Here is a 13,180-nt window from a genome sequence, read left to right as displayed (position 1 = left end):
ATTTCTTGCGATTGAGAGCTTGAAAAAATTGGGGAACAATCCTTGAAACAGTTGATTTATCCACTCCAATAACTCCACTCCACTCCACATCTTGTTGGAAACTTCCACATGCCAAAAACTTCAAAGAAATCAACACTTGACTCTCCACAGACAAAACGTGGTTTCTTTGTGTAGGTCTTTGCAGATCTTGTCTGAGAAGATTGGTTAAAAACACAATGCCTGTCGTGAAAAGCGAAAGTGTATCCGAATGTCCTCATCTGAAAAAGTGTTGTTATTCATAAAATCTTTCAGTCTGTATGTTCTTGGACGTCTTCTTTGCAAATTTCCATATAAAATCATGCTCATGGTGGCCATTTCTCACTTTGTTTTAAGCTTAATCTTTCCACCCCAAATGCCGTACATATACGTCTTTGATACGTCCGAATGCCGTACATTTACGCAATTTGTAAAGACACGTATTTCTCAAGCCATATCTTTCATTGGCTTGCTTGGTAATCGTTCAAAAAAAGAGAAAAAGAAAGTAGAGAGTCTAAGCTTTCCGTTGATATATAATGATGTAATGTTATGATCACGTGGTGAGTCAGCACTTTTCGAAGAAAAACACTGATTCAAAATGGCGGACAGAAAAACCGGCAGGTACAAAATGCATAAAACATAATGCATATTGCATAATACATAATAGTATTGTGTAATTTACAGAACGATTTTATATTCTCTGAAACTCTCCTTTGCAGAGGCTAAAACCGCGAAAACCTCTTTAGAAGAGTTCCTTGTAAACATTCCAATAAGAGGAATTTCCCCAGACATAATATTTACTTTTCGAATCCGAACAGATCCGAACGAAAGAGAAAATATTCGAATCATAACAACAAAGGGTTTTCCGTCAGCAACAGATCAGATAAAAAAAACAACATAAACATTCGAATGTAAAAAAGATTCGAAGTCTATTTTCTTTGATCTAGCTTCCGGATGAAGCTCTTTAATTTATGTACCCCAAAAAAGCATTCACATGGTTAATGCTTTGTAAGAGAAAAAACCCGTTGAAATTTATTAGCAATTGTTCGAAAAGATCTCTGAGAAAACCCAGAAAGATCTTGCTATAATATTTACGTTTTCGAGTTAGGAAAAGTAACATACGGAGGAGATATTTTCGTGTTTTTTCTACATTATACTACGTTCTGTAAAATACAACTATGAAAATCAAAATGGCGACAAGCATTTTCAGTGGATCATGGATTTTCTTCATCATTCAAAATTCAAATTTACAGCTTTCTACCCTTTATTTTCTGGTAGAAATTGGTATATTTGTTTTGTTGAAAGTATAATCTTTAAAATTCTCCTTATTATAGGCTCTAAAATTGACATTTTTCAAATATTATGCATTATGCATTATGCAATATGCATTATGTTTTATGCATTTTGGACCTGCCGACAGAAAAACACTGATTTCTGAGAAAAGTGACTGATGTTTGGAAAGCCATTGTGAGCAGTAGAATGTTTTTTGGATGCTACTTTTTGGTATATGGCTTCAGGAGTAAGTATATAATGATGAAATACTAAAGAAAGATTTAATAATTAAACTTCCCCCACTTTTTTTTGCATAGGAAGTGAAAAATACCAAAAAAGTGACATTACCGAAAAATGAGGAAAAAAACTTTGGTAAATGTGGAGTTACCATTTTAGTTAGAGTATTTTATTTTGATTGGTACCCAACCTAAAAGCTGCAGAATTTAATTAGTTTTCCAGGGATAGCAAGTTTTTTATCAAAAGATTTCTAGTTCGTGAGTTATGACAAAATAACCAAACATGTCCATTTTGTCAAAAAATGTTGCGTGGGGACAGCGTGAAAATATACAAAACAGCGTGGTGGAAAGGTTAATCTTTCCTTAATCCACCTCCCGAGTAGGATTATGTTTTGGGGTGTTCAAGTCTAAGTTAATCGCTTTTTTAATCGTGATATTTTTTGAACAAGAGACAAATTTTCGTTAATCGGCGCTAATCGCTATTTAATCCGGACTTCAGCTAATCGGCCGCTAATCCACTTTTGAACAACCAGGCCCAGGGTCATAGATTTGACTGCATCTCATAGAAGAGCAAAAAACAAACGTGCTTTATTAGAAGGGAGTGAAATGAAAGTTTTGATTGATTTGATGGTTGTGAAGAGTGCAATCCGACAGAAGACGAAACTTCGCGGAAAAGAAAATGGCCGGCATTTGAAATGTAAAACGATATTCTTGAATTCAGGTTAGAGGATTTTTCCTTGTATCTATTTCAGCATGATTACCTTTGAAATACCTGACTGTTCAAAAAATTTGAGTACTTTCTACGAGTGCCCAAGCTTACAATTGAATTGATTTATTTAGAGAGTTTAGGTAGGATCGTCTATGGGAATACTTTTATTCGAAAGTAGTTTTCGACTTTTTCGAAAAAACAACCCTTTTTAATTGAACTAAACAAATTCATGTGTATAGTAAACCACTTCAAAGTTTTCTCTTATATCTGTTATTTCCAGGTACAAAATTTCACGTAGAATAAAGTTGAATATGATCTTGATTGGCAAAAGAACACCCAACTCAAACGAAACACAAATGTTTCGACCACACGTCCCGGTTGACCACGTCAAATCAGATTGCCAAAAGAGGTACAAATTCATCATATTGGTGACGTCATTCGCAAAACATTTCGACAGACGCAATTATATACGTCAGACATAGGGCAATCAATCGTTTTGGGGAAATATAACAGATGAATGGATAGTTATTTTTAACGTTGGAACTGTTCAACGGGATCAGAGTATTTTGTTCAAACAATTGATTGATGGGTCGAACAAATAACATAGCAGCCTTGTATTGGACACATACAAAATCCCATTTTGTTTTCAAGACAGATGATGATGTTTTTATACACATTAAACGTTTATCGAAAGCCTTGAACACAAAATGGCAAGCGGAAGATTTCGTAGGCAACACGATGCGGGGTCAGCCGCCTGAAGGTAAGGGTAGGTATGGTGTATCACTTGAGGAGTGGCCTGGCAAAATCTATGATTCTTATTGTAGTGGTGGCGGGTATGTGTTATCGCAATGGATCATTGGCCGAATGATTCCTCACTTCAACTGGGAAACACCTTTGAAGATCGATGACGCATATATTGTTCATTTGGTTAAGTTAGGTGGAGGCAAACCGATGCATGAGCCTTATGCGTTTGCAATGTATAATGTGAATTGTAGATTTGTGCATGAACCACGCAGTTCAGTGGCGTTGTGGGAAAATTTTTCTGGAGGGGCCAAAGTCAATTTTTATTAAATGGCGCCCCCCCCCAATTTTTCAAAGTGGTGCCTCCACCCACCAGTTTCTAAACTTTTACTAATTCATTTGCCTAGGCATAACGAGGAAGGAAATATTTAGTGGAGAAGAGTAGATATATCTTTGATGAATGGAAAAGGGAAAAACAGGCCCCACCATGGTTGAGGCCGAATAGAAAATTTTAAAAATCGACTGCCAAGATACTCTAAATTACTAAATAAAAATAGACAAATTTGACACTTGCTAGAGTGAAAAGAAACTTAAAGAAACAAATGCGAGCGAAGCCAGCGAAAAAATTGATGTTTTATGATTTCAATATTGTTGTCAGCAAATTGGTACATAAAAAAACTTGTAAATTAGCTAGATTGCAAAGAAGTTAGCAATTAACTGTATTGCGAGCGAAGCGAGCGAAATAAATTGCAAATATTTTAAAACTATCTCAGTAAATTGGTCCTGGGGCGCAATTTAAGGCGCATAAAGTATGAATTTTGAAGATAAGGGCGTTTAAAAAATCCTCTTTTCGGCGCCCCTTCAAAAAAGCTCCGCTGGGGATGGGCATGGTCCATTGTCCCAGGGATAAAAGTGAGAGAAGCACAAATGCTATCAAAAGAACAATGGGGTGGAGACACGAGAAAGCGTTTCAGGTTGTGAGTCCCCAAGCCTTAATATGTTGCAAAGATTAAAAAAAAAACGGATTCCATTTTTTCCTTTGAAAAAGGGTAATAACGGTAATAACCGTCTGTGGTCTGCAGTCTTTATGGAAAGTCTACCAGTAGCGTGGTGATTGACCAAAATCAGGGGCCAATTGGGGAGGTAAATTCCCAAATTAACTGCTGATTTAAAAGTGTAAAATATGCGAAAGGGAACCAATATTACACTAGTGTAAAAGACGACTTTGTGGTCTTTGTGTCTTTCGGCGCACCCGAAAGATACTGAACTCTACTCATTACATAAAACTTGCCTATCAAAAGAGGCCTTTAGCTTAGAATTCAAATATTCTTTAATTCCAGTTTATTTAAGAGAAACAATTTAGATATTTAATATTCAAATTTAGATAGCTTATTATAAACAAGAGTCTATGTATGTATATACTCTCGGGTACCTAATAGCCGAGGGGAGCACTAAAAAATTTTCGTTAATTTTCCACCCAGGACATTCTTATTCCAACTCCCCCCCCCCCGCTTATTAATTTTTGAGATTTTTTTCCCCCCCCCCCCGGCTATAAGGTACCCGAGAGTACTGAATTTCATAGCTTCTACAATACGTAATTTGTAGTAAAGAGACCGAACTATTTTAACCGTTAAAAGGGGCTCAATGGTTTCACTTATTTTGTGAATGTTCACCCCAGTTCCAAAAGTAGTGTCTTGAAATATAAATGTTTAAAGTTTCACCATAACTGCTACGTCAAAAGAATTTCTTATCACAAACTGTAGTCTGTGGATAACCCCAGTTCCCATATTGTCTTTATCACAAAGTTCAAGATTCCATTGCTTCGTCCGTCCCATATTCATGAAAAGATTCAGGAAAAATCATTGCCTCATTTTACTGACGATGATTCACCTCGCCTATCAAAACCAAATTTCAGATGATTTAGCCAAAAAGTCTATATTTCACTGACCATATCATCATCATCGTCAAGGTTATCGAGAATAAACCTGAACTGATGAACGAGACGATCTTGCTTTTTATTCAATTCTCTCATACTGTAACGAACTTCATCGATTTCGTTTTCATGACGACCTCTCCAACGACTGAAATCCAACTTGCTCAACGTCGCGTTGTTAGTTGCTATAGAGATTGATTCACCTTTCATTTCCTCAACCTGGACAAGAATCGTTAAGAAATAATATAAATCTAGCGAAACATAGCAAATCTTGATCACATCCGAACTAAGCATTGGCAGCGGGGCTATCTGTTTAAATTTTGTGACTAAATTTTTTTGTTGTGGGATCGCAGATAGAAAAAGAGACAAGCCCGTATATTGGATAAAATATCCCCCAAATTAAGTTCCCTTCAAAATGCCCTATTTTTACCATCCTTTAATTAAATGTCCACCAAATTAGATTTTTTTCAACCGTTTCCCATACTCGTGCTATTTCAGGTGTCAAAACAAGTTTAATTCTTATTCAACAATGATTTCTAGTAAAAAATATCTTTCAACTGCCAAATTAAATTGCCGTCATAATTCTTTTCCTCTAAGATATTCTTACCAAAGGTGCACAGTCTTCGTGGAAGAAAGCTTTCATGTTCAAGTGTGTTTTCTTAGGGATCATTCGTTCCACCTGTACGCATCTTTCCGCTTGCATGATGAGCGCCATGGCTACACTTTGTGGATACTTCCGAGAAAAGGTGGTCGCCAACAAAGCTATGTACAAACTGATGGCAACCACTGACGTCAAACCCATGTAAGAACCCGTCAAAAGCTGAAACAGAAGACAGTGAAAAGTCTAAGAGAGGATTGAAATAAAATGTTGTTCGTTGATTTCATTTATTTTAAAAATCGGTAAGACTGACAAGTTTATTTCACTCCAAGAAACGGCTTGTAATTATTTATTTCTATCGAAAGCTTCGGTAATCACAACAGAACTGGTTCCTAAAATATGTAGTAAAAAAGTACTTTATCAGCATACCTGTGCAAATGTTTCATCAATCTCCACAAATTCTTTCCATTTGAACTCGCCCACTAATGACATTTGAAAAATATCATACACCATATCATTGATCTCGTGAAGAAATGATTTGGAATGACGTAATTGTGGTCCGCCGAAGATCATCCAAAAAGCGCAACAATACGGAATGTAAATCAATAAAAACAAGACCAGAAATTTCATGGTATCTATAACGACGTAGCCCAGCATGATAATGAAAGGCCCGAAGTAAGGGAAAGGTTTCAGTCTGCGTAATAGACGAAGCCAAATGAAGATAAGTGTGAGAGAGAAGATGCGCATGTGGTAATATTTCAATTTATCGTCCTCCAGTAAGAGGTTCAATAAACGAGTTGCCATAACGACCCATACCAACAAATAAACGAACCAATCAAAACAATTCCATCCATCGGAGAAATATCGCTTTCGCTTTCGATTTCCAATAGCTTCAATGGTGTCATCAATGTGACGTCTCTCTTCAGGCCACCTGGGATGACAATATTTGAGGTCGCGTTCTGCTTGTGCGATCACCCATTTCCCATAAGCGTTATCACGTCGCTTGTCGATCTGGATCTCCACAATGTGCTGTAAAGGATCGAGAGAGAAAAATCGTATAGAATATTTAATTAGTTTACACCATAAGACAACATCAGTAAATTCATGTCTCGTGAATATCGGAAAACAAAAGTAGCAGAAATTATGAAATTTTCGGAAAAACTGTGATACTGTAAAAAGATTTCTTTCTGTACGAGCTCAATGACAAACTTAAAAGAGTATATACTCACAGTAGCCATGAAATAGATGGTCAAGCCAACTCCGATCACCTCAAGCACTGTAATATGCCACCACAGCGAAAAGGGCCGATAAATTGTTGGTCCCATTACCGGCGTTGCGACGCCAACTGCCGACCATAAAAGTGCGTAAATGACGTTGAGAACGAGACTGAAAATTGAAGCCTTTCGACCAATCAGCATCCACTTCTTTTTTATTAATAATTGAATGGCTGGATGGACTACTAAAGATACTTCCCAATGCTCAACTACTTTCTGAACATGAACGAAAGAAAAAAACTCGTTATTATCTTTTGAAGGGGAGAGTGAATCGTATCCCCTACCTGAGAGGATGCGTTCAATATAGTACATAAATGGTAGAGAGTGACATTTTCCCGAACACACATCTACTAAACCTCGTTTCCTCAGCGTATTCTCATCCTTCCGATGTTGACTGAGACTATATCGTAACGAGGTTGTTGTCTAACTTCTGAGTGCCCAAACATATTTACAGCTGAATCAATCCCTCTTGAGCCTTCAAGGAAATCAGCCATGAAACACACCTCAAGGAGCCAGATATTTGGTTTAAAATAGGGGAAAATTAGATTTAGAGGAATTCAAGAAAAAACAAGCAACATGCTGAATGGACCTACCTAATGATTAACATCAGATGAAAATAAGAAAAAAGTGACAATAATTATACAAAAATTCAGAATGGAAAAATAAATCTTGTGTGTTGAATAATGTAAAATGGTAAAAAGGAATTTCCCCAAATACGAAAATCACTTAAACCATTCAGGCCCAAAAAACCTTTTAAGCTGTTTTTGGCCCAAATTTGACCAAATATATTTTGTTTCGAAAATCGGCCCCGACACATTTTAGGCATTGCCATTTTGCATCATTGTGCAAAAAATCAGAAAAAAATTATGAGTCAACATTGAGAAAAGCTATATTTTCTTATTTGGTTAAAGGGAATTTCCAAGTCCAAAAAACCCTATTTTTAGGTAGTTTTTGGCCCATATTTGCCCAAATAATTTTTTTCTCAAAAATCAGACTCCGTCACGTTCTGGGCATTGCCATTTTGCATCATTGCGCAAAAAATCAGAAAAAACTAATGAGCCAATCCTGAGAAAAGCTGGTAACAGACGGACGGACGGACGGACGAACGAACGGACAGACGGACGGACGAACGGACATGGGTTAATTTATAGAACCTCCACCGGGGTACCCGGAGGTAGGTCCAAAAAAAAGGAATTTAGCCAAGAAGATTCAGATGTCCAAGAGAAGAGTTTCGAGGTAGATATTCTAACAGAAGAGTGCTCACCTCCAAGACGGACTTGGCAAGTTCACCTTTCTTGATCTGTTTCTTGGTCACCATCTCATTCAGTGACAATTCACGTTTTTGACGTTCTCGTTCCATCTTGGTCAAATATTTCCAACTGATCTGCAACTCCTCATCTGCTAACAACTTCTTCTCCAAGTAATTCAAATAGCAATATAGTTTTCTATTGGCAGGATCTTCAGCGTAGAATTGTTGCAAGGCCAGGAAGGCTACACCAGGCATCTTCTGAACCATGATGGAGAGACATGAAACACCTTGATCATCGTACACTGCACATGGAGCGTTCTTGCTCAATAAATATCGCGCAGCTTCAATACGTCCTGAAAATCGAGAAGCAGCAGTAATCTCAAGGAAATATTTGAGTACAGAATAATTTTGTCTTACAAGTCTGTGGGGGGGCATTTCCAAAACAAAGCTAATTTTTTAACTCCTCCGTTCAATCGATTTCTTTTTAGCCTTCCAAAACCCCTAGTTCTCCATTTTCATTTGAAAAACAGGGGACATGTAAAGGTTAAATTGAATTTCGTTCTTGAAAAAGTGTCAACCGGACAAAAACACTGGTAAAAAGTGTTTGTTTTTTGACATTGTAATAGTTTTATATGAAATGAAGTCAAGCAAATATCACTCTTAAGTAAGAATTATTACTAAAAAAAGCATATTACCGTTTTCAGCAGCGAGATGGAGAGCAGTACGTAATCGATAGTCTCGATCGTTCATCGACGCACCCAGCTTCAAAAGGACTTTCAACGCTCCTACTGAGTTGTTCTTTGCTGCGTAATGAAGCGCTGTCTGACGCTCGTCCTTCGTCACGTCTTTTAGTTTCTCTGAAAATGTTCAAGTTTACGAATCAAAGCCTTTTACAGTCATTTAGTGGAATGAGTGCGATACGTCCTCTTTTAATTGTGAAACAGTAGGGATCTAGTGAAGCCGCGACCCGTGCACCATTGATAGCACCACAAACCGCCCGATCAATAAGGTATACAACGATTTTGGTCGACCTTTCCTCGCAATGGCGTAATAGGATATTAAGTAAGGGATCATTCCTTAGTAAACCGAGACAAGAATAGTCAGCTTCAAAAATAGTATTATTTAGAGAATTTTTTTAAAGGGGATAAGCAAATCAGGCCCTTGAAATCTTTATGGCCATAGACTACAGGCAAAACTGTAAGGGAAAGAAAGTCGAATTCTACAAAAATGATTTGTAATATCGGATAACATATATTAGAACGCATTAAAGTCTGAGCGAAATTCCCTTATACATTTCAGTAAGGGACTTAAAACCGTCATAAAGATTTTTATCGAAAAAAAAAAAAAAATGATAAAACTTACCGTGATCTTGACCCACTAAAAAATCAATCATTTCTACATGTCCCACAGCCGATGCAAGATGAAGGGGTGTCCGCCCATAACGGTCTTTGGCGTCGTAAATAGCGCCCCGCTTGATGAGATATTTTGCGACGTCAGTGTGCCAGTTCTTTGCCACTTCATGCATGACCGTTTGACCGTATTTATCGGTAACGTTGAGGTTGGCACCATTGCGAATGAGACGGTCCACCATCTTGAGATCTATTGCATCGGTAGGGTTCTTACTTCGAGCGAGTTGTGCAAAATAAGTGATGAGTTCTTTGCTCTTGATATATGTATTCTTCTTTTTTCGTAATGTAGTTTCGCCATTGTCGCTACTGTTCCCATCGCTATCCAACATCCCCATCGATGCTCCACGATTGCCTGTTGGTAAGAAGTAAGTGATAAAGCACGCTCGATATCATCAAAGAACACGTTATTATCCATAATAATCTTACTCATTCAACTTCAACTGTAGTTATTCAAGTCGTTTATGTCGTGAGTGTTTTAGTAAGATCATAATCTATACAATGGATCGCTTACTATGTTTGACGATACTCGTCCTATTGTTGAAAATGTACATATTGAAAAGTCTTACCTGTCAAAAGATCATGCCCTTCGATTTCTCCGCGTTCTTCAAGCGTACGCTGCTTGACTGAAATGCGTGCTTCATCGAGAGGCGCCGGGCTTTTGTAATTATGGCGTCTGAAAGGCTCTTCAATAACGGATCGTTTGTTTTGAACGGATCTTTGGTTTTGTTTGTTTCGTCTTCGAAAGTTGACGGCATCAACATGGTCCCTGGTTCGATGATTTCTATTGGACGGTCCACCATTTTGTCGTTTTGGAGAACGCATCAGATAGCCTATATCAGTACCGTCTTTTGCTACAAGTCACAGGTAAAAGAATTAGCGAAATATCATTCAGCGGTTACAAAATTATTGAGGCACGAGGGAATAAGGGAGAATAAATCTAGAGTTCTTAACAAAACGTTGTCAGCTTAGAGGAAAATTTGAATGTGAAAATGTAGATAACATTAGCAAGATTCTTCACTCTGGCTCATATTTTGCAGACTCTCAGAACTTGAAAAGCTGCTACTTGAAAAGGTACTAAACATGCAGTTTGCTCTTGATGGAAATCCTACAGTAAAACCTTGTAGCTGCCGCGACCTAGCACTAGCCAATAAATCGTACCTGATGTTGAGTTGAACTGTTTTCGATAGTCTTCATCCGGTGTTTTGACAATTAAGGGCGGTGTATATAAATTCCGCCCGGCTGGAGGTGGGAATTGTTCACGCCCCGAGTGTATTGTCGATCTGTTGCTCGTTAAGGGAATGTTCTCTTCGTCTCTTTCGTTCTTTCGAGCCGATTCCAACTTCAAAAACATAGCTAGTGAGATAAAACAAAAATATGATCACTATTAGACGGAAAATCATGTGCTTGCTATCTAACAAATGTTCCAAACTGATTAATGTTTTTTTTTAAATTTGACGTTCCTGAAATGATTCACGGACATAATCTTTTATTATGTTAGAAATAGTGGATTACGCCCATGAGAACTACATTGGTAGACAGCACTGGACTCATCAGCCACCAAACTTAAGACCAGAGTTTAATTAGGAATATTTGGGTACTTTGGTATGTACGGATCATAACGAAGGAGCTTTTTTTACCTTTCAAAGTCTCTTAAAATCGAATCGAAGTCATGAAAATTTATTAAAGGGGAGACAGTTTTCAAATATCGCCTCTCTGATGGTCACTTTTTGCAAAATTTAAGTCTCTCTAAGGTAAGGTCTGTGAAATCGACAAGAACCAGCAAGAACAGCAAAAAAGAAGATAAATAAAAAGGTCTCAAATAAAACCAAAAGTCGAATAAAACCAAAAAGCGTTTACTTTTGCTTACCGTCACCAGTAGATCTTTATTTGCCGTCAGGTTTCAAGTAGAAGTATCACACTAGTTTCTTCATGACAAAATACAGAACGCGGTATATTCCAATGTGCAGAGGTTATCAAAATTCTCGAAAAATACAGTACTTGATTTCTTCTGACTTTCTTGTTCTTTGAAAACCGCACGCTGAAAAAGATAGTAAAGAGAAAGGAGAAAACTTCGATAGCCGATTCATACAGTGTTATTCTTATTCGGTTGATAAATATTTTAATGAAGTTAAGGTTCTATTGAAAAATTAAGTTTCTTAAAAAGAAGAGCACATATATTCTGGCAATATCAAAGTAGAATATGTATATAAGTAAGACCTACCTTTTTTGTCAGCTTAATACCTTACTTCCCCCGATGTGTAGAAGATTATCTGTAATGAAATATGGTTCCGATCCATGGAAAATCGAAAAAAGGGTAAAAATATTCTTATAGAGAAGTTAGATTTGATATAAAATTTGCATGAATGCTACATAAGATTTCAAAATAATTCAAAATATATTCGATTCAGAGGAGACGATACAATAGTGAAAGAGAAAGTCCACATTAAGAATTCATTAAACCAATTCAATTCAAAGAACTTTGTCACTCTTACCGTTTTGAAAATATTTGCTCTAAAAAAGGGTAAACTCCATTGCAAATGTATACCTAATGCTCTTTTTCTTCGGAAATAAGACATAGAAACTTATCATAAAATTTTCCAAAACAGATAGGTACGAGTCAACAAATGCACATTTCTATTAAAACTTGAGTTTCGTGCTAAGATTTTTTCTATCGCGGGGAAAAAGGCGACCAAAATATTGAATTTATGACCGAAGTTTTATTAAGCAAATTTCTTCTCCGACGAACTTATCCCCCAAAAAGTACATTTGAGATCTTCATTAATGTAAGAAGTGTTTCCAACGTACTTTCAAGTACTTTCATATAAATGTTGAATGAGCAGAACAGAGACGGACATAAATCTTTGGAAGTTAGATTCAAATTATTGTCCGAAAGCTTAACTAAAGCATTGCAAGGCGTCCGCCAACTAGTCGAGAGAAATATCGACTTTTCGATATAATCATTTGAACAGGATCCTTTCTTAATATCTATAATATGATATTTATAGCTTTTTAATAATTCCCTATACTGTAATATATTTTATCGTCACTTAATTTTTATTGCTTTTAATTACTCACATTTTTTCCAATTTTTTCAATAAATTTGTTACTTTCTTTTTACTTGTATGATAACTGATGATGGCGTAAGCCGAAAAGCTTTTTATTCAATTTTTTCAAATATATTTTACATTCATTTCTTAATATCATTTCCGACAAAATATAAAAAACATCAAACTAAGCCACAGAATGGTATAATACATTTTATCTAAAGTTTTAATAGCCATATGTAAGTATTCGAGATAAATCGAGGGGGCGGTATAAAGCAAAGTTGACATGTCTCCAAAATCACCGTCCATTTGCCGGACGATGGTAAAAACACCAAAATACCATCTTCTGTTTATGTGAGCAAAGGCGATATTAAAGCCTTACATAATCTATTGACTTTGTTTTGTATCACTTACCGTAGCCCTCAATATCCTTCGTCTCCGAAACATAAACTGCGTGTTGATCATCGGGAACGAAATAAATGGAAAGGCATTTTCGCGCCGTTTTTTCTGACGTCGGATGACACTGTAGTGTTTATTCATTTTTATTTTTAGAAGTGACGTAAAGTTTTCACGACGAACGTGTATTCCGTTTGGTCCAATGCAGCGAATTCTTTTTAATTCATTTGACATGTACACAAGCTAGAGAAAAGATCGCAATTTTAGAAAATGTTTTCATGAATTGTGAAAGTTTTGAAGAATG

At 36.7% G+C, this 13,180-nt stretch overlaps 1 protein-coding gene across 1 annotated transcript; it reads right to left on the bottom strand.

The window, feature by feature from the left end:
- Positions 1-4,543: 4,543 nt before the first annotated feature.
- Positions 4,544-11,436, bottom strand: LOC136809354 (transient receptor potential cation channel subfamily A member 1-like). The gene is made up of 10 exons (XM_067065873.1): positions 11,304-11,436; positions 10,595-10,789; positions 10,003-10,287; positions 9,390-9,788; positions 8,723-8,884; positions 8,043-8,380; positions 6,734-6,994; positions 5,934-6,533; positions 5,514-5,726; positions 4,544-5,125 (listed from the first exon to the last, which is right to left on the bottom strand). Exons 2-10 carry the CDS (start codon positions 10,785-10,787, stop codon positions 4,907-4,909), a joined length of 2,670 nt encoding a protein of 889 aa, XP_066921974.1. The 5' UTR covers positions 10,788-10,789; positions 11,304-11,436; the 3' UTR covers positions 4,544-4,906.
- Between the last annotated feature and the right edge of the window lie 1,744 nt (positions 11,437-13,180).

The sequence above is a fragment of the Clytia hemisphaerica genome, unplaced genomic scaffold, assembly GCF_902728285.1.
Source record: "Clytia hemisphaerica strain Z4C2 unplaced genomic scaffold, Clytia hemisphaerica genome assembly, whole genome shotgun sequence".
In the NCBI taxonomy this organism is placed as follows: Eukaryota; Metazoa; Cnidaria; class Hydrozoa; order Leptothecata; family Clytiidae; genus Clytia; species Clytia hemisphaerica.
This window is presented reverse-complemented; position numbering and strand designations above follow the sequence as displayed.

Bases quoted from the DNA above. Each gene is read 5' to 3' on its own strand.
- LOC136809354 (XM_067065873.1), bottom strand. From the start codon at position 10,787: ATGTTTTTGAAGTTGGAATCGGCTCGAAAGAACGAAAGAGACGAAGAG. The intron at 8,885-9,389 runs GTAAGTTTTATC...GAACATTTTCAG, and splicing joins TTTAGTGGGTCAAGATCACG to AGAAACTAAAAGACGTGACG. The intron at 6,534-6,733 runs GTGAGTATATAC...GATCCTTTACAG, and splicing joins CCATCTATTTCATGGCTACT to CACATTGTGGAGATCCAGAT.